The sequence below is a fragment of the Amia ocellicauda genome, chromosome 1 (assembly GCF_036373705.1).
Source record: "Amia ocellicauda isolate fAmiCal2 chromosome 1, fAmiCal2.hap1, whole genome shotgun sequence".
Lineage (NCBI taxonomy): Eukaryota > Metazoa > Chordata > Actinopteri > Amiiformes > Amiidae > Amia > Amia ocellicauda.
In genome coordinates, this window is record NC_089850.1 from 44,193,370 (window position 1) to 44,214,456 (window position 21,087).

Here is a 21,087-nt window from a genome sequence, read left to right on the forward strand (position 1 = left end):
TACGTTACACAGTTCCATACAGCACTTGCCAAAATAATCAGATTGGATTGAGATTTCATGAATGCATTATCATGCAGAGTGATTATGAAACTACAGCACTGTAGAGGCATTTCAACCACTCCTTTACTGTGAAATTATTTATGCCTAATAATTCATACTCCAAATATATATATATATATATATATATATATATATATATAGGGGGCCTCATACATACTCATGTCCCAATGCATTCTCAGTGAAGCATGTCACTAGCAGTCACACAATTAAAAATTAAAAAGGCACCAAGAAATGTATATTGTATAATTCTCTGAAAAACAACAAAATGTTGATTCAGCAGGAAATGATTATACCTTCAGGAAGGGTTTCAGTGGTGGATGAAACAAGGATGGTGAGTACACCCAGGGGACCTTTAACTGCCTGCTGCTTCGTCACAGCACAATTGTATTGTTTTAGGGTGGGAAATAGTGGGAAATTATGCCTGTAGTGACACAGCTCCATCAGCAATAGAATGGTCTGCAGGAACATTGCCTTTCCTGTTCCCTGGCTGGCATTAGACATACTTCCTTACCTGCTGGATAACTGTTCCAAAAACATCTCAGGGTTGACATTTCCCAAGCTAATCACTCAGCCATCATCTTCTCCACTTAATGCCTAATTCAGGCATCTATTGGAGGATCTGAAAGGCTTCTGATAATGTGATAATCATAATGCTTATGTTACGTTTTTTGTTTAGTTTTTTCATTTTTTTGTATTCACTAACAACATGAGCTATCCATGCTGTGAAATGTCTCACACTGGGGAAAGCAAGGTGAGAGTGACCCCTACAGGAAATATCCCAGGTGAGCTGCCCAGACAAAAGCACCAATGTGAGACTTTGAACCTTTTTAAAACAGCTGAAGTGTGTTTATTCAAGCTGCTACAGGCCTTGCCATTTAATCTTTAGATTATTTGAAATTTGCTACTGACTATTTGATCAGTTTGTTCCTGAATCATGATTGCAAACCTTAACATAAAATATAATTGAATATTGTTCTACATAGTTTGAAGTTCATGAACAGCTATTTGCACTCACTTTGTGCCCAGTCGACACCAAGATGTTCTTGATCATTTCCAACTGGCAGCTACAACTGAACAACTGTTAAACTGTCAATTTTAATACTACTACTAATAATAATAATAATAATCATAATCATTATTGTTGTAATTGTTGCTATTTTACAAGAAATGTTTAACAGAAATGTTGATAAAAGTAAAAGTCTGCAGCAGCCAGGTACGTGTAGGTATTGTGAGACTGTCACCAGGTAATCTGGTACCTTGTTGTTGTTATTTTTACTAGCAGTTATAATTAGGACAGATGGAACAGGAGTACTTTGACCTGGCGCTCATGCGTCACGGTATTGTCATGTGTTTTCACAGAATAGGGAAGCGAAGGACTAGTGCACCTGTATATAGCCCCGCCACAGAGACACTGCCCTGCTCTCTCTGCTGGTAGTGGGCCAACAGCCACAGCACAGTGCACAAGACAGGACTGGGGGACTGCTGTCGATCTGCGCATAAGACAGGACTGGGGGACTGCTGTAGATCTGTGCATAAGACAGGACTGGGGGACTGCTGTAGATCTGCGCATAAGACAGGACTGGGGGACTGCTGTAGATCTGTGCATAAGACAGGACTGGGGGACTGCTGTAGATCTGTGCATAAGACAGGACTGGGGGACTGCTGTAGATCTGCGCACAAGACAGGACTGGGGGACTGCTGTAGATCTGCGCATAAGACAGGACTGGGGGACTGCTGTAGATCTGCGCACAAGACAGGACTGGGGGACTGCTGTAGATCTGCGCACAGGACAGGACTGGGGGACTGCTGTAGATCTGCGCACAAGACAGGACTGGGGGACTGCTGTAGATCTGCGCATAAGACAGGACTGGGGGACTGCTGTAGATCTGCGCACAAGACAGGACTGGGGGACTGCTGTAGATCTGCGCACAAGACAGGACTGGGGGACTGCTGTAGATCTGCGCAAAAGACAGGACTGGGGGACTGCTGTAGATCTGCGCATAAGACAGGACTGGGGGACTGCTGTAGATCTGCGCACAAGACAGGACTGGGGGACTGCTGTAGATCTGCGCACAAGACAGGACTGGGGGACCGCTGTAGATCTGCGCACAAGACAGGACTGGGGGACCGCTGTAGATCTGCGCACAAGACAGGACTGGGGGACTGCTGTAGATCTGCGCACAAGACAGGACTGGGGGACTGCTGTAGATCTGCGCATAAGACAGGACTGGGGGACTGCTGTAGATCTGCGCACAAGACAGGACTGGGGGACTGCTGTAGATCTGCGCACAAGACAGGACTGGGGGACAGCTGTAGATCTGCGCACAAGACAGGACTGGGGGACTGCTGTAGATCTGCGCACAAGACAGGACTGGGGGACTGCTGTAGATCTGCGCATAAGACAGGACTGGGGGACTGCTGTAGATCTGCGCATAAGACAGGACTGGGGGACTGCTGTAGATCTGCGCACAAGACAGGACTGGGGGACTGCTGTAGATCTGCGCACAAGACAGGACTGGGGGACTGCTGTAGATCTGCGCATAAGACAGGACTGGGGGACTGCTGTAGATCTGCGCACAAGACAGGACTGGGGGACTGCTGTAGATCTGCGCACAGGACAGGACTGGGGGACTGCTGTAGATCTGCGCACAAGACAGGACTGGGGGACCGCTGTAGATCTGCGCACAAGACAGGACTGGGGGACCGCTGTAGATCTGCGCACAGGACAGGACTGGGGGACTGCTGTAGATCTGCGCACAAGACAGGACTGGGGGACTGCTGTAGATCTGCGCACAAGACAGGACTGGGGGACTGCTGTAGATCTGCGCATAAGACAGGACTGGGGGACCGCTGTAGATCTGCGCATAAGACAGGACTGGGGGACTGCTGTAGATCTGCGCACAGGACAGGACTGGGGGACTGCTGTAGATCTGCTGTAGGAGGAGGCTGATGCGCGCCCCCCCGCTCTCTCTCTCTTGGCCGTCGAGCTCGTGCCCGCTATCTGCCGGTAATTTCCATTGGAAATCAGCCGAGTCTGGAGGATCGACCCCCTGCATCAGCAGGACAGGAGGAGGAGGAGGAGGAGGAAGCGGATTTTTCATTCATGCATGACATTTGCAGGTAAGCAGCGAGAAGCAACGTTTAAAGGCAGTGCAAATACAACACCGCAAGCCCGTGTGATGCGCTGCACTGACAGGCGACCTTGATTTATTTTGTGTAAAAGTGTATTTCAGGACAGGTGGCGGTCGGCTTGTTATCATGGAAGGCGATGGTACGTAGTAAAAGAATGCAACTACAATGTTGTAGGCCATGGGAAGAAAATTACAATTTATGGATGTCTGTGTATTATAAACTTCCATTTTTTTTATTTGCAAAATCCCATGGATTATTGTTGTTTCTACATAAATTAGGTCTACAATAATCAAATATTTAAATGGCCTGTTATGGTCTAGGTTAATATTAATCCGCTAGCCCTGTTTTCTTTCTGCAGAGAGCCGCAATCTGATGAATCCGTGCGGATAAAAGATGCATCATCATGTACTGAGCTCAAGGTGTGGAGATGCATTGATACACCGCTGCTCCAGCTGCTGTCGGAAACTCCTGGCGCTCATCCTGTGTATCCATCTGCAGCTGCACTGCTGCTCCCCTGACGTCACCGTAGGTATGCGCTTCTTCATTTACTATAATAACGATACCAGCACCGGGTGTCCACAATTGCTGTAAGATTTCCTTAAAGTACCAAGGCTGGTAATATTACTTGAAGCAGTAGACTTACACCGATCAGCCATAACATTATGACCACTGACAGGTGAAATAAATAACACTGATCGTCTCGTTATCATGGCATCTGTCAGTGGGTGGGATATTTTTGGCAGCAAGTGAACATTTTGTCTTCAAAGTTGATGTGTTAGAAGCAGGAAAAATGGTCAAGCGTAAGGATCTGAGTGACTTTGACAAGGGCCAGATTGTGATGGCTAGACGACTGGGTCATAGCATCTCCAAAACTGCAGCTCTTGTGGGGTGTTCCCGGTCTGCAGTGGTCAGTACCTATCAAAAGTGGTCCAAGGAAGGAAAAGCAGTGAACCGGCGACTGGGTCATGGGCGGCCAAGACTCATTGATGCACGTGGGGAGCGAAGGCTGGCCTGTGTGGTCTGATCCAATAGACGAGCTACTGTAGCTCAAATCGCTGTAAAAGTTAATGCTGGTTCTGATAGAAAGGTGTCAGAACACACAGTGCATCACAGTTTGTTGCGTATGGGGCTGCGTAGCCGCAGACCAGTCAGGGTGCCCATGCTGACCCCTGTCCACTGTTGAAAGCGCCTACAATGGGCACGTGAGCATCAGAACTGGACCACGGAGCAATGGAAGAAGGTGGCCTGGTCTGATGAATCACGAGTTCAAGGTGTTGACTTGGCCTCCAAATTCCCCAACGTCTTGGTGCCAGATCGGTGTATTCTGCAGTTCAACACACAGGGCAAACCGTGGTTATAACACCCTTTCAAAAAGCTGCATTATTAAGTTATGTGCATACAACCCCAAGATCCCTGAAGCGTTCCTGAGAACCCCACTGTCTCCCTAATAGAAATGCATTGCCTCCTTCTCCGTTTTCTCACTGCCGGGATCTTCAATAGAAACCCCTATATACAATAGACACTTCACACACGGGAGATGCTGAAACATTACTAAAATAGAAAAGTGAGTTTTTGAAGCTTAGGACCTGATTTCAAAAATATCTTCTACAACACAAAACGCTTCCTGTAGTTTAGAAGTAACTAAAATATTCAATAGCTAAAGACTGTAAGAGCATGGTAACCTCGACCAGACAAATCGGATATTTAGAGCTAAGGTAGAATGAAAGCCCTAATGCCCTGGCTAGCGTCCGTGCCGTACCGACGCATCAGAGCGTTCTGTGAAACCAGGCTGTTGTCGGAAGTCCGTCCCTGTTGTGGGAGGAGCAGAGCGAAAACAACACTACGAGCGATAGAGCCTGATGTGGAAAGCACTTCTGTGTCTATTTTATTATTTATGCTTTACATGATTGAAGACAGCGTAATAAATACACGTTTCTGTTAAGAGATATTAAGAAGAGCTAAACATGTATAGACAACATTATATTCAGACAAGCATTACATTACCGTAAGAAAACATTTCCATGTGCAACAATAACAATACATATTTGCTATGTATTATTATTATTGTTGTTAATTTTGTAATCAAGATATGTGTCAGTAGATAAGTATTTTAAATTGCACAACTTGACTCCCTTAACTTACTCTTAAATGATTTCGAGATGTCTGCAAATCATTTAGAGATTTCTTCAAATTACTACCTGTATGTTGCCTGAGATTATCACTTCCTGTTTCCTCATTCAATTACATTACATTAATGAACAAATTAACTTCTTAAACTGACAGATGGCGCTGGTACTCTTAAAAGGGAATTTTATTTATTTATTTATTGGGTTTTTTTTTGGGGGGGGGGGTGGTGGTACTTGGTTTGAGAAGGAATTTAAAAAAAATTCTCAGAGCTCAGAATGTCTCTCTGTACAGCACACTGATACATAAGTATCTTACATCATCGGATCTGAACTTTTCTGTGTTTGATAGAACATAAAACATTATACATAATATATACTGGATTTAAGGATGTTCTGAACAGCAAAGTGACCCCCTTTCACTGAAGGGATATTGCGGAGATTCAGGCTACTGTATATAGAGGAGCCTTCTTTAGGTGATGTGAAACATGATTTTGCATCTTGAAACAATAATAAAAAAACGTTTTTTCTGCACGTTATGTTGTTATTTGGAATTTTGTTATTCCAAGCTATGTTCTAAGCATATATATAAAATAAACAAGCGATTTACTTTCAAATGATACCATCCACGTGCATGTGATGCAAATACTTACGGAGTTATGGGCTTTTGAAATATAGGGGCAGTCCTTTTAGGAGGAAATTCCCGTTTTTGCCTGTCAGTTTAACAGGTTAACAGGAAGTGATAATCTTGGGCTACATATAGGAAGTAATTTGAAGATATCGCAAAATGATTTGGAGATATCTCTAAATGAACAGGAAGTCATTTGAAGATATCGTGAAATGATTTGCAGATATCTCAAAATGATTAAAAGATGTTTCTAAATCATTTGAACATATCTGCAAACAATTTAGAGATATCTCTAAATTTACTTTTAAATTCGATATCTTTAAATGATTTGCAGATATCTTCAAATGATTTAGAGATAAATTTAAATATTTGAAGATATCTGGACTTATTTTAAGATATCTTGAAATATTTCCAGATATCTTTAAATTAATTCAAGATATCTCTAAATGATGATTTGGCTTGCGTGACAGACGATTACGGACACATCTGGCACCAGATAGTTAACCGTCCACAAAACCTGGATGCGTGGAAACACCCGTTTAAGCGTCCGGGGCCGGACACGTCCGTCAGTGGAAACAGGGCATTAGACAGTGAGTATCACATCAATATAGTACAAGATCAAATAAACATTTTTAACTACTTCCAGGAACTCTTATTAATCTGCTCAAATATCTATATGCCTTTTTATTTCCAATAATTTGTTAATTATATGCTTAAGGTAGCAAAAAACAATTTATGAATTTAGCTATAATGCTTTACTGATTTGATTTGTATCTAACTTCCCCGTTTGACTTCTAAATGACTGAATCAGCAAAGACAACAATGGTTCACCCCTGGAAAGAGGAAAGACTGGGCAGGGTCAGTATGGCAATGTTACACTGTGGGCCTGTAATCTCACATAGTAACATCTCACAAACAGACCCTGTTATATAAAGATCATCAGAGTTTGAAGGCTACACTTTATAAGAAAGAATACATAAACGTACAAACGCATACACAAGCAGGTACACAGTTATATTTCTGAGGTAATTATATCTTAAAGCAGGACACCAAGCCATGCTGTTTCACCATACGGTTATAATATAATGTACCCTAAATATGATACATTCAATGCTAATTATATTCTCACAAATAACAATATATTTTTACATTTTGAAGATAAGTTTTTTATTTGTTTTAGATCATCCTTTGTTGTGGAAAGAATAGTGAAAAAGAAAATGCTTTCAGCTCCATGATTTGAAAAATTACCAGCAAACAATAATTTGTCATTAGGCCTTACTTGGCTGTGCCAAATCCTGCGCTGCTCAAACAATAAAAGGATGTTTGCTGTCTCAGGAGTAAGTGTTTGTCTTTCCAAATTAGACAGATGGCTGTATTTAGTGTTAAAGGTAATGTTCTTTCCTATGTCCTGCACTGGACAATTAAAAAAAAGAAAATCAACAACTGTGACATTGTGAGTTAAGATAATACTTTTGCTGTGGTTAACTTAATCTAAAGGTATTTAAACAACATGACCTTCATAAATATTTTAGTTTTTAAGGAAGAACAATTACATTTCTAGAGGACATAAGACTGTGAGGAATGGGTTGGTTAGGAAGGATCTTCCTATTGCAGATATACACTCACCTAAAGGATTATTAGGAACACCTGTTCAATTTCTCATTAATGCAATTATCTAACCAACCAATCACATGGCAGTTGCTTCAATGCATTTAGGGGTGTGGTCCTGGTCAAGACAATCTCCTGAACTCCAAAGTGAATGCCTGAATGGGAAAGAAAGGTGATTTAAGCAATTTTGAGCGTGGCATGGTTGTTGGTGCCAGACGGGCCGGTCTGAGTATTTCACAATCTGCTCAGTTACTGGGATTTTCACGCACAACCATTTCTAGGGTTTACAAAGAATGGTGTGAAAAGGGAAAAACATCCAGTATGCGGCAGTCCTGTGGGCGAAAATGCCTTGTTGATGCTAGAGGTCAGAGGAGAATGGGCCGACTGATTCAAGCTGATAGAAGAGCAACTTTGACTGAAATAACCACTCGTTACAACCGAGGTATGCAGCAAAGCATTTGTGAAGCCACAACACGTACAACCTTGAGGCGGATGGGCTACAACAGCAGAAGACCCCACCGGGTACCACTCATCTCCACTACAAATAGGAAAAAGAGGCTACAATTTACACAAGCTCACCAAAATTGGACAGTTGAAGACTGGAAAAATGTTGCCTGGTCTGATGAGTCTCGATTTCTGTTGAGACATTCAGATGGTAGAGTCAGAATTTGGCGTAAACAGAATGAGAACATGGATCCATCATGCCTTGTTACCACTGTGCAGGCTGGTGGTGGTGGTGTAATGGTGTGGGGGATGTTTTCTTGGCACACTTTAGGCCCCTTAGTGCCAATTGGGCATCGTTTAAATGCCACGGCCTACCTGAGCATTGTTTCTGACCATGTCCATCCCTTTATGACCACCATGTACCCATCCTCTGATGGCTACTTCCAGCAGGATAATGCACCATGTCACAAAGGTGGAATCATTTCAAATTGGTTTCTTGAACATGACAATGAGTTCACTGTACTAAACTGGCCCCCACAGTCACCAGATCTCAACCCAATAGAGCATCTTTGGGATGTGGTGGAACGGGAGCTTCGTGCCCTGGATGTGCATCCCACAAATCTCCATCAACTGCAAGATGCTATCCTATCAATATGGGCCAACATTTCTAAAGAATGCTTTCAGCACCTTGTTGAATCAATGCCACGTACAATTAAGGCAGTTCTGAAGGCGAAAGGGGGTCAAACACAGTATTAGTATGGTGTTCCTAATAATCCTTTAGGTGAGTGTATTATATAATAATATAACTGATATTCATTCTTGTTGGGTGGAATATGCTACATTGTCAATTGAGGTTGGGTTGATTGTAATCTGAGTAGTTTAAAATGTACAAAAGAAAGACTTTTACATGTCTTCTGACTTTCATGTCTTCTGATTTTATTGGCTGTCGAACAGACAAATCTGAACGCAGTTATTATAGCACAGCATGAATCCATTTGGAATTGATTTTCATTCATGCTGATGCATTGGGAGTTTGTACATGACCATGCATGCAAAATGTGAAAATACACAATTAAATGTAGTCTTTGGAGGCAGAAAATAAATCCCACAGTCTTACCTGTGACAGACTGTGCAGTGGAAATCAGTGTTTCCCTTGTTGCCACACTAGAAGGCTCAGTGCAGAGCTGCAGCTGTCAGCCGTGCGTTGAGGTTACAACACTCAAGATACTGGACGAAATGACTGAGAGGCTTTCTGGCCTAAGTGGCTTGATTTTGAAGCATAATTTTCTTACAGAGCACTCAATTTCACTCGGTAAATCTTAAGGCACTGGTTCCTTGAGAGAGGATCACCAGTACTTTTGTGGGAAAGAAGGCAAATTATGGGTGAATGGTTAGGATTCATTTCCAGCTTTGACGATATGGAGATTGTAATCATTGTTATGTATTTTGTGTGACACCGATGCTATAGATCGGCTGTTTCACTTGGACTCTCTGGTGAACAGATGAATGAAAGGATTCAAAACTGTAAGCACTTGCAGAGAAATGGATTTACAGCTACCTTTGTATGAGTGCTGTTTGAATTGATTACCTGTCTGCTGTTGGAACGTCTCTTGAGAAAGAAATAATTGAAATGCAGATTATTTATTTGGAGGCTGGAACACCATTGACTGCAACACACGACACCATTGGAAACTTCAAAGTTATAATTCTCCAGATATGGCTGTGACTACTTCAGATTGAGTGGCAGAAATTGTGAATAAATATTAAAAACTAAAATAAAAAGATTCTGCTTCAGGAAGTAACTTCTTTATTTAACTGAAATCAATTTGAACATTGATTAGTTCATTGGTTGATTGGTTCTGGTCATTTCAACTCTGATGTACTCATGGAATTTACTGTTGTGTTTTTTTATATATATTCTTCTTTCAGAGTTATAGTTTTCAAATGTGTAACCTTTAACAATTGAATGTTGAATGGTGTTTGAAGTAAACTATTAATGTGTGATGTGGTTAAGTGTTAGTCTAAACATGCTGATAAGTATATATGAATGTTTTAGGGAGTCTTCAGAGCAGTGACCTCAAAGTGGAACAGTGTTGGTTTTGTTTTTACGTTTAGTTTTATTTTATTTTAATTATCAAATGACTGTTATTATTAAGTGTTGTTATGACTAATCCTAGATCAGTTCAATATTTTTTTCTGCATTTTTAAAGCATTATCAAAGTAGAAGGAAGTCATAAAGTATTCTGCTGAGTCAGTATCAAAGAAGAAACATGTTTACATGTATCTATAGCAAAGGTAGAACAGAGCCCACACCCATACACTAAGTCATAGAAATTCATTTGATTCATTTAATCATTTGTAAAATACAACTTGCCACAGTAAGACATTTCACTGGAGAAAAGTCAAAGCGGTGAAATTTGTCACAAATTCGTTTTTTTCTCCAAAAAAAATAATCATTCAGCTTTAAAGCTACACTGTAGATTGTGAATAAAACAAAAGAAAAATGTCAAATGTGAAGTTAGGTAACCTTTGTAACCAGAAAGGTATCTGAGTTGGAAGAAGACTTTCTGCAACTTTTTCTTCAAGAAGTGGATTATTCAAGGTTGTTCTCTTGTTGTTCTTGACCCGGTTCTTGTAAAGCCAACAGTATGTGAACCAATTATTTGAGCTTCTGTCAACCGATAAGAATAAAAGCAAAGACTAGAGCAGATATTAAACATAGGCTTGGTCAGGTTTGGCAAGGAAAAGAGTTTTATATTTGATACACATAGTAATCCACACAAATTGTATCATTTCCAAACAAGGCCCTCTTTCTTTTCCTGGTAAATGAATCCACAATAATATCTATAGGTTGAGACTGTGTCAAACATTGACAGAGTTTTTATGATTAATTGTAAAGAACCTCTTAAAAATTGAAATATAAACCTGCAGATGTTTTAGGTTGTCCTACCTTTGAACTGTAACTTTTCTCATAAGGCTGTTTTTTTATCTCCTGTTGTGAAAGTCACTGCAGAGTGAAACTTAATACCAGGAAGGCTTGTAAAATGAAGGAGTAAACCTAGAGCACAGCGTCAAAGTTGCAAATCCAAAGGTGTTGTCTGATTTTATTTGCTCTAGTTCTTATTCCCCATTTACAATAATTTGTTTGATTTCCATTGTTGTAACTTGGCACACAGCAGAACAATAATATCAATTAAATCTGTCATTAGTGTGGAGGAGGAGCTGGATGTGCTTTAATGCAAATTTTTTACACAATCTATGTTGTGGACACATGTGAACTTGTTGAATTTTCAAGTATTATTTTAACAGTGTGGTTTTAACCAGTGGTAATCTAAACTATAAATGGGTCTGAAACTAAAAAATATTCTTCAGTCATAACAGTAAGTGCTGCCCTTAAAGTTGCCAGTTACTGACCTCATTAGGATTTAGTTTCACAAGATAATATAGAAAAGATGTTACACTAGGGGACCATGCTGTCCACTTACTGGTAACTCCCCACAGATCCTTGGCTCCTGTAGTTTGTCTAGACTAACTGCTTTTTATTGTTATGGTTAAGCTGAAGGCTGGTTACAGTTAGAGAAGTGTGGACAGTCCTGAAATGTAGATTCAGCTGCAAGTGGGTAAACTGAGAGCAAGCTTTAGCAACATAAGGGTCAAAAAGATACTGAATTGGATACTTGAGTATGTATTTTGGCGCCACCTACTGAAATCTTGTAATATTCTCATGTTACCCTGAAAGAATCAGTAAATGCATTCTTTGACCTCTTTTGTAAAGATTAAAAATAGTCACGTTGTGGTTCCTGGAGTGTTGTGAAGCTCTTTCCCCTGTCTCTTCTCAATGAAGCTACAGTAACCTGTATGTTGGATTTTCAGACCAGCAATTCTGCATTGACCCAGGCTTCCCAGAGCACGGAAACAGGACTCCGGGTTCTGGCCTCTTCTTTGAGAATGCAGCTGCCCGTTTCTACTGCCTGGAAGGGTATCGACTCAAGGGCCCCGCAAAGGTAGTCTGCATCCGGCTTCACGACGGGTCCATGGGCTGGAAACCAAGTCATAAACCAGTGTGCCTACCTGAAGGTGAGGAGGGTGTGGAGGTGCACCATGTATTTTAAGTCAATACACTCAGCCCCATTTTCGCCTGGTTTGAACTTCTTAGACACGCAAAGTGTTTAATATGGACATTATAGGGAGTACAGGTATGTGACACCTATCAAACTAGACATCCTGTACTATACAATTCTGATCATGATCAGACAAACTATATTACACTACTACCAAGTTTTTTCACTAAAATAGAAATGTGTTTTATGAAATGTAGAAATGTAGATTTTTTTTATCTTTTCCTCAATTAAAGTATATGGGAAATTGAGATGTTATGTTGAAATACCACTCATATTGAAACTTGTAGAAGTTATTGGGTGAAAATAGCATACAAAATGAAGGAAAAATGTGCATTTGAAGGAACCTAGCCTATGCAGAAAAGTTTTTATAAAATTGTACCAAAAAATGCTCGCAAAAGTGTGGGACCATTCAAATGAAAGCATACAAAAGTTTCTGCATTGTTGATCATGATTAGACAAACTATTTCACAACACTAACACATTTTTTCCCAAGATAAAGTATAGCATAATTTTGAATTATGAAACATATGATTTTTATGTTTTTGTTTTAGTTTTTTAGTTTTTTTTAAGTACTTGTCAAACTTATAAGACAAACTGGGTGAGAATTTGATACAAATTGAAGGAGCAGTGATCATTTATTAAAAATAACAATCCTCAAACCCTAGTAAATTTTTACACCCTACTTTGCAAGTCAATATTTCCACAAAGCAACATCTCTAGTTTCCAGGGATATAAAAATGATGTTTGTAGCTAATAATGTTGTTAATAAATATAACCTGCACACATGTTGATAACAATGAGGCTGAGTGTAAAGTGTTAAACTGATAAGTATGTATTAAACTTCTAAGAAACTATTATATTTACATAATTCTAACACTAATAATAATAATAATAATAATAATAATAATAATAATATATAACAACAGTAGTAATACTGATAGTATAAACTGCAGTGTTCATTTTAGGGCTTTGGGATTATATTCAAGATATAATTAATTAATTAAGCAACAATCACATTTTTATTTAAATAGAATACCAGTAAACTATGTTTTAATTAATATTTTCAGTCTGTTAAGTACATCACACACCTGATGTGTTTTAAAATTTGATTTCACAGATTGTTTAGTTCCATATATCGAAGATGCTGAAATTCATAACCGTACCTACAGACCTGGAGACAAACTGATAATTAGCTGTCATGAAGGCTTCCAGATACGATACCCAGATATGGACAATATGGCCTCAATCTGCCAGGATGATGGAACATGGGACAGCTTGCCCATTTGTCAAGGTACCGAGAGTACTAAATTTGGAAGGTTTATCTTGTGCTTTTAAAAAAAAAAAAACGATACGTGTATCTCCAATTCTACTTTGTGATAAAGCAGAGTGTAACCTGGCTGTATTTTCCAAGTGACAGCAGGTTATTTAAGGTGAAACATACGCTGTTAATGCTTCAGTCTATGCATGCTTTGATACAGAAGCAGAAATTACATACAGTAGTCCTCAAACATTTCAGAGGATCGTCCTTAACCAGTACCAGTATGTGTTGCATTAAGTTCCTTTCAAAACATGTTAATGTGCAACTTTGAACGCCACGGCACACAATCTGGATTCTTAGTCCAGATAAAGTCTAAAGAATCTGGACACCAATACACAGTTTATTACCAGAGACCAATGTATACTAGGTCTGACCACTAGAGGCCAGTAGAAAAGGACGGATGCTCTGCTGTGAGGGGAAAATCACTGGTCATCTCATTAGTGGGATTTTGTTAGTAGTGTTTATTACTATTTTTAAGGTGCTGAAATTAAGGGGTTGTGGAGACCGATTTGTTCTTTTTTGGGGGGTAACTTTGTGGTAAATGTATTCAACTGTTTTTAATCATTAAAATGCAAAAATATGCACATTTAAAAATATTATATTTGACTGTTGTCATCTTAATGTACACTGTATATCAGAGGAGGCTGGTCCATAGAGGTTGCTCCTCCTCTATTTTTGAGAGGCAAGAGGGAGATCAAAATATAAATATAGTAACTGGCTGAAATAAACCATTACCAAATCTTAGTATCATTTATAAAATAATTCCTCTCTTCTTTGGAAAAAATCCATTATTGAAATTAGGGGGGTGGGATGTCTTATATCAATTTAATGTACTTAATGTTTTTCATGCTAATCTGTTATTGACCAAAACACTTAAAATGATGCTCCAAGGGAGGATGTCCTCCCTAACCAATCAACAACCAGAATACAATATTGTGTTTGTCCAATGATAATTTCCAAAGTTCATCTTCAGTTCTCTACCATTGTATTGTACATGAGTGTGACAAACTGCTGGTAAAGCGATAGATAGCGATAGATACAGTACCATATTAGAAAAGAGAGAGTGCAAATTTCAAACCACTTTTAGATTTTTCAGATTTACGTTTCCCTGTTTTTTATCGAGAAGTAGTTAGCTAGCGTTAGTGTTTCATGGTTTTTGTTTTCCCTTTTTAAATCAGAGGGTGTTGTGTAAAATTCCCACTGTAACGTACTGGGTGCTGCGTCACCCCTGATTGGACTGACAGGCACATTACGCACACGAGGTTCATTCCCATCCAAAGTGCACAGTGATTAGATGCGTCTTTCCCTCTCGTTCACCTGGTCCCTTTTTTATATTCAGTCTTTGTGTTGTATTTGATATACGATAATATGTTGTTTGTTCCTTATGGAAGATGGGGATAAACTTTGGGTGCATTACCTTACCTTAGTTGTATAGCACATTTGCATTAAGGTGCTAGTTGGATTATTGCTACATTTGAACATAAGAACATAACATAACTTAAGACAGTAGAGATAAGTAGCCAACTAGTGTAAAATAACACAACACTGTGGGTTGGTTTTCCTCCTCTCCTCCCCACCAGCTGCCACTGCTGTATATGTTTCTGTGACTGTGTGCCGCAATGATCCGGGTTTCCTCTATGCTGCAGGCTGTCTGCGTCCTGTGGTTCCTCCTCACAGTTACATGAACATCTCAGAGACCGAGTTCTCCGTGCCCGTGGGAACAGTTGTTCGCTACCATTGCTTTCCCGGCTACAAACTGGATGGGGCCGAGCTGCTGGAGTGCATGTACAACCTCATCTGGTCTGACACCCCGCCAAGGTGCCTTGATGTGGAAGGTAATTTATGATGTAGTGCAGACAGTGTTTCGCTTGATTGAAGTGAAATGTGTGGCAGAATTTTCCTTACTGGACTTCCATTGTATAATGCAATGATATTTTCTTTGTCAGATTCATAATTTTAAAACTGATAAATGTCGCTGTCACTTGTGAATGTCCCCATTTTAATGTCAAACATGAGGAAATCCACTCAAATGAATAGCTGTGTGCCAGGCAGTCCTGTCATGCGTCAGGTAGGATGTGCAGGTTGATGGCATCTCCGGACATTCGCTAGAGTTTTTTACCTTTCCAGCCCCACCAGATTTATGGGTCTCTTTCCATCGCCAACAATTTGGATCAGTTATGTAAACGATTACGTCAATGATGTGATTAAACTGAGGTGATACTAATGGCACACTCCTGTGAAAAAACTTTCACTGACCTTAAGAGCAGGACTCAATATAATATTTCTTCTGTGAATGTTTTCCAGGACAGCAAAAGCCTTTTTGTTGCATGGAGATCAAAATGAACTCTTTCAAACACATGAATAACACTAATATTAACATTGATTTCACATTCTACACTTCTTATCCAAGTATTTTGTCAGCCTTTCTATTAGTTCCCCATGTCGCCTAGGTACTTCGTTCAAAATAATTAGACATAGTGCATCATCAATACTGAAGCACATCAAAAAGCCTCAGAGCAGAAAAGGGCTTCAATCTTATTCATGTTTTCAGTCTGTAGCTTACCCTGTTAATAAACATAAGCATCAGACTGGCTTTCATGTGTTTTTTGTTTTAGTTTTTTTATACTTATCATTTTTTGACTATATTTAGACTTGCATCACCTTGGACCCTCTGTTCCAACATGTCCTGAAACAGGAACAGAAAAAAAACTGTTTTGGGGAAGTGGTTTGACGAAGGAATGATTGCAGCATGACAACTAAAACTCAAAACCATTAGATCAGCTTCCAGTGATTTTACATGTTAACAGTTTAAACTCTGAAACATAGGCACTAGCATAAAACATGGCCTTGAAAGTTAACACATTTCCATCATCCTCTCATTTCAGTTTGTCCACTACCTCCCATGGTAGAACATGGAGATTACATGTGCCACCCCCACCCTTGTGACCGATACATCCACGGGACAGTGGTGGAGTTCTATTGTGACCCTGGCTACTCTTTAGCCAATGACTACAGGTACATCACCTGCCAGTATGGACAATGGTTTCCCCACATCCAGGTGTACTGTATTAAAGCAGGTAGGTATGACAAAGTAAGTAACAACTCCAGGGCTTTCATAGAGCACAATTCCTGGCAGGCCAATTTAGACAGCAGTCAAACACAGGAGAGTTAATTTGCTCATAGATGTGTAAATATTATACTATAAAATCACTTCTTAACGTATGCATAGTTTGCGTCTGCTATTTTACTGCTTTCCTGAATGGATGTCCAGGAAGTTATGATTTTTGTGGGGTGTCATGATGACCTGGACTGCTCAGTTTTTGTTTTCTTTGCCTTGTCTTGCTTGTTTTGTTTTGCTGTTCTGTGCCGGTGGATTTGCAAATGTGACTGTAACATACTCGACTTTCATGTACAAGATAGAATATTTTACAAACACACAAGTAAATATGCACAGACCAATGAACTGAATGAAATGGAGGTTATGATCAGGGAAGCATAACCTTTCAGATTCATGGTCAGAACCACACTGTGAATGTATGTTGTTGTTCCTGGAAGTAATGGTGAATTTAAAACATGTCTTTACCTTCACAGAGCCTTCCTGGCCAAATTCTCCAGAGTCTCTACTGACTACCTGGAAAGTGGTGGCGTTCACTGCGACCAGTGTGCTGCTGGCGCTGCTCTTTGTCATTCTGGGGAAAGTGTTTCAGTTTAGATGCAAGACACACTTACAGCTGAGGTATTTATTTTCACTTATATGCATGCTTTGAACGTTCATGGTGAACTTCTCAAGGAAAACTGCATTTTTGTATTATTATTATTATTATTATTATTATTATTATTATTATTATTATTATATGTCTTATTAGAAGATTAATTAAAATATACACATAGCAAATCAGATCCAAAAGAGTTTGCATGAGGGGAAAATGCCAAACATTTGTGTGTAACTTTACTTATTGTATTTGGTTGCCTCTAGACATAGCTGACCTGTTCAAATGCTTTCCTGGCTTTTAATGTGGATCTGAATTTCAGGGATGTATACTGATATCTGTCCAAAAGGAATTGGGAACTGTATTATTATTATTATTATTATTATACATATTTATGCTGTCTCTTTGTGTGTGGTTTGTGGATGGAATTAGGTGCCTTGAAAATGACAGAAACATAGAAAAGGGTAGGAAATATCTTAATTAACATAACAAAGAAAACATTGTTTTTCTTCTTATATTACTCTATTACTCTGTTACTCTATCATTTATTGTTTTTAAATCTAGAAAGGATTTTACTGTAATTAATAGCACGTGTTGTGCTTTCCCTCAGAGATGGACAACAAGATTCAAGCGGACCCAATTTTATAGTGGTGGATGGCATCCCGGTGCTGTTGCCCTCCTATGATGAAGCTGTGAGCAGCACTAACATTCTGCCCCCGAGTTTTCCGCCCCCTGCTGGCCAAGGGGAATCCTCACACTCCGAAGACCAGGGACCGCCGGCCTATCCTGGCCACGTCGACAGCCTTGGTGCCGCCCAGCCTGAGGCCAGCGAGTACGAAACGTGCGAAAGCCTCACAGATTCTTTTGAGCAACTCCAGAGTATATGCCCCTCATCCACTTGCCCGGGGGGGCTGAACAACTTGTCGGAGAGAACCAACGTTATAACTTCCACAGCCGACACCGCTTCCACGAGTCCAAGCATCGACATAGCAGATGGTAGGTTTTGTCATTAACCAACGGAAGGTGAAGGTTGAAGATTGCAGAGCAGAAAGGATGGTTCAGATTACTATAAATCCTATTTCTTGAACTGTTTTGCTTTTGATTTTACTTTCTGAAATCAACTTTTCATGAAGCATACAGTTTAATACATCGAAACCAAGTGTGTCACAGTATTTTTTAATTTGTTGTAATTTATCTTTTTCTTTTTTTTAGAAATTCCACTGGTGGAAGAAGGAGAAGACTGTTGATCTTCCATTTTTCAAATGGCAATTCAGTGGAACCAAAACCTAAGAACATAATTCTTTATTAGTTGTCTATCGAAAGCATCAGTTTTCCAGCACTTGATCAATGTGATTGCCATCTTAATAATTGTTTTTTCAAAAAAAAAATTGAGCACTTGTGATACATTACTTCACCCTTCAAAGATGCTGTTTAATGGCAAACTGAAGATAAACCCCACATGGTGAAGCAGGCAAATGCATTGCCAATCCACAATAGCAATGGAAGCAACATTCATTCATATTTAATTACCATCATAAACAGAGGACATCCTGCATATATCCACTCCAGTTCCTTCTATTCTTTTTTTCATTATTTGCTTAAGGATGTGTCATTATATATATATATATATATATATATATATATATATATATATATATATATATATATATAAATAGGACACATCTCCTTAAAAGTTATATATAAAAAACTTATTAAAAATATTTCAAAGTTCTCTGTGGGATTAAACCACTATGGTAAGTGGAAGTTAACGCAATGATTGTTCAACCCACCGCTTTTGACAGGGTTTGAGTTATCCAACTATATCATCTGAGACACGAGAAACCTTGTCTGTGGGTTGCATTTTTTGCTAGATGGGGTTTTAAATTGTAAAGTTAGTGGTTGTTTGGCTGCTCCAAATATGTCAATAAGGGGATGACTGAATGCTGAGGAAATCTATATTTGTTGTGGACAGCACATGGAAGCATCAAGAATTGTTCTTCCTGTAAGCTTAAGTAAGGTGGATCTCTGCCAAACTGAAGCACAATTCTGTATTTTCACAGTACATGTGTAACACAGTGATGCTGTTTCATCTGTATCAGCCACTTTTATACCTATTTATTTATTTTTCATTGTTTAAAATGAATGGTTTGAGCTGACTGATAATCAATAAGAATGATAACTAAAACATGAGAGTTTGTGATCTGTTTTACAAATTACTGATTTATACTGACATTTATGTCTTCACTTTTGTAAGATGGAAAAATAAATCAAATGGCAAACAGCTGTAATGTAAAACACATCTCACTCTTAATTTTACTAAATTTAGCACTGCTGGTCAGGACTTGACTGAACAGAATTGACTGTTAAAACAACCCTCCAATATGAACAAAAAATATGTAAATGCAGAATTTATCCATGTTTCTTAATTCATTATATTTCTATTGTAATCATTAAATATACATTTAAAATCACTCACTGTTTTTCATTTACATTATCGCTCAAGTAGAGGATTTGGGAAGATTTTTTTATAAAAATGTTTAAAAGAAATAAAACAAAGAAGTTGCAAACATTTGCATTTTCTTTTTATAGTCAATTGTCATAGTGCAAAGTCAGCATGTATTGTGTATTTTTCCATGTCCCATCTGCTTACAGAATTAAAGTATTGCCTCTGCAAACTAATACAGCTCAGCTAGATTCAGAAACACTCATTAATACCGAGTATGAATATTTATTTAATACTCACTCATGTTCCTCTCAAAGTGAATCTTTTCTCACTGTAACAAGACAGTTATCAGAAGCAAGTTTTGCTAGAATGGTTAGCATTAACACACACACACAAAAAAGGAAAAACATAGAAACGCAAGAAGTAGTTATATGTGGGAAGCAAGAAATTGAGTAATCAGGAAATGCTGAGAACAGAATGATACTCTTTTAAGGAAGGAAATGGGTCTTCAGATAAGTTATCACTCTTTGTTTTTGCCCATTTCCAGTGGAATAATATCCATTTAGACATCCTGAATAATTTACAATCTGTTTTTTGTTTTGTTTTGTTTTGAATGCAAGGTCCATTACATAATATTATAAAATAATTTAAAGATAATCCATTCCTGACACTTGCCCAATGTGGAAACACAGTCTTCAGAATAAAGGGATGCTAGTGTGACTGAATTTGTTGAAAATTGTCTTCTGGGGGCTCTGTACACATATGCCATGTTACTGAGGGAAATGAAGAGAGGGTCTTATTTTTTTGACGCCTTCACCCACGGAGATTTAACTCCCAGACCAAATATAAATGAAAGTTAATTGAATTTATAAGTCCAGATCAGCTCGTGTATAAAGAGACCATAAGCACTGTGGCCACCAGTGGCCCTAAACCGGGGCACTGCAATTGATAGGCCTCTTCTCACGTTGTCATAACCAATGGCCATGTAATGCTACACCATCTCCTGGAGTGTCTGTGTGTAGGAGGGGTCCAGCTCTTTGAGAGGAGGGGAGGGTGCTGATCAAAGCTCTTGATTGACATGTGGATTGGTGGTAGTAGGTGTTGCTCGCTTAAACACACACGCACATCTAGCAGGCACCGAGGTAAGTGTATTTGATTTGTTGCTGCGTAATACGTTTTAAGTACACTTTCTGCTAAATAAGTTTTTAAAAAATAACCAAAAAACCCTCAGTCTTAGTCTAGAATCCAATGATTTCCAGTAATCGGAACCGTAGTTTAAAAGACCTGAATGAATCAGTATGAAATTGTCCTCAGCCTAAATACAAGTAGACCTGGCCACTCCAGGTTCAAACCCTTTCCTAAACATTTTACATTCATGAAATAATGAATGACTTGTAAACGTCATCAGCCACCTGCGGGGTGTAATAATAACAACAACAACAACAACAACAACAATAATTACAGTAATAACGATCCCGAAATCAACTTTTCATGAAGCAA

At 39.1% G+C, this 21,087-nt stretch overlaps 1 protein-coding gene and 1 long non-coding RNA gene across 2 annotated transcripts; one reads left to right on the top strand and one right to left on the bottom strand.

Moving 5' to 3' along the window:
• Positions 1-2,816: 2,816 nt before the first annotated feature.
• susd4 (sushi domain containing 4) lies at positions 2,817-19,615 on the top strand. Its single transcript, XM_066706110.1, has 9 exons — positions 2,817-3,180; positions 3,551-3,721; positions 11,869-12,072; positions 13,234-13,407; positions 15,081-15,269; positions 16,320-16,511; positions 17,026-17,170; positions 17,755-18,140; positions 18,357-19,615. The coding sequence occupies exons 2-9, from the start codon at positions 3,586-3,588 to the stop codon at positions 18,389-18,391; spliced, it is 1,461 nt and encodes a 486-aa protein (XP_066562207.1). The 5' UTR covers positions 2,817-3,180; positions 3,551-3,585; the 3' UTR covers positions 18,392-19,615.
• LOC136750943 (uncharacterized) lies at positions 15,274-19,980 on the bottom strand. Its single transcript, XR_010816974.1, has 3 exons — positions 19,888-19,980; positions 17,018-17,123; positions 15,274-16,120 (listed from the first exon to the last, which is right to left on the bottom strand). It is a non-coding gene; the product is annotated as an uncharacterized LOC136750943 (long non-coding RNA).
• Positions 19,981-21,087: the final 1,107 nt, after the last annotated feature.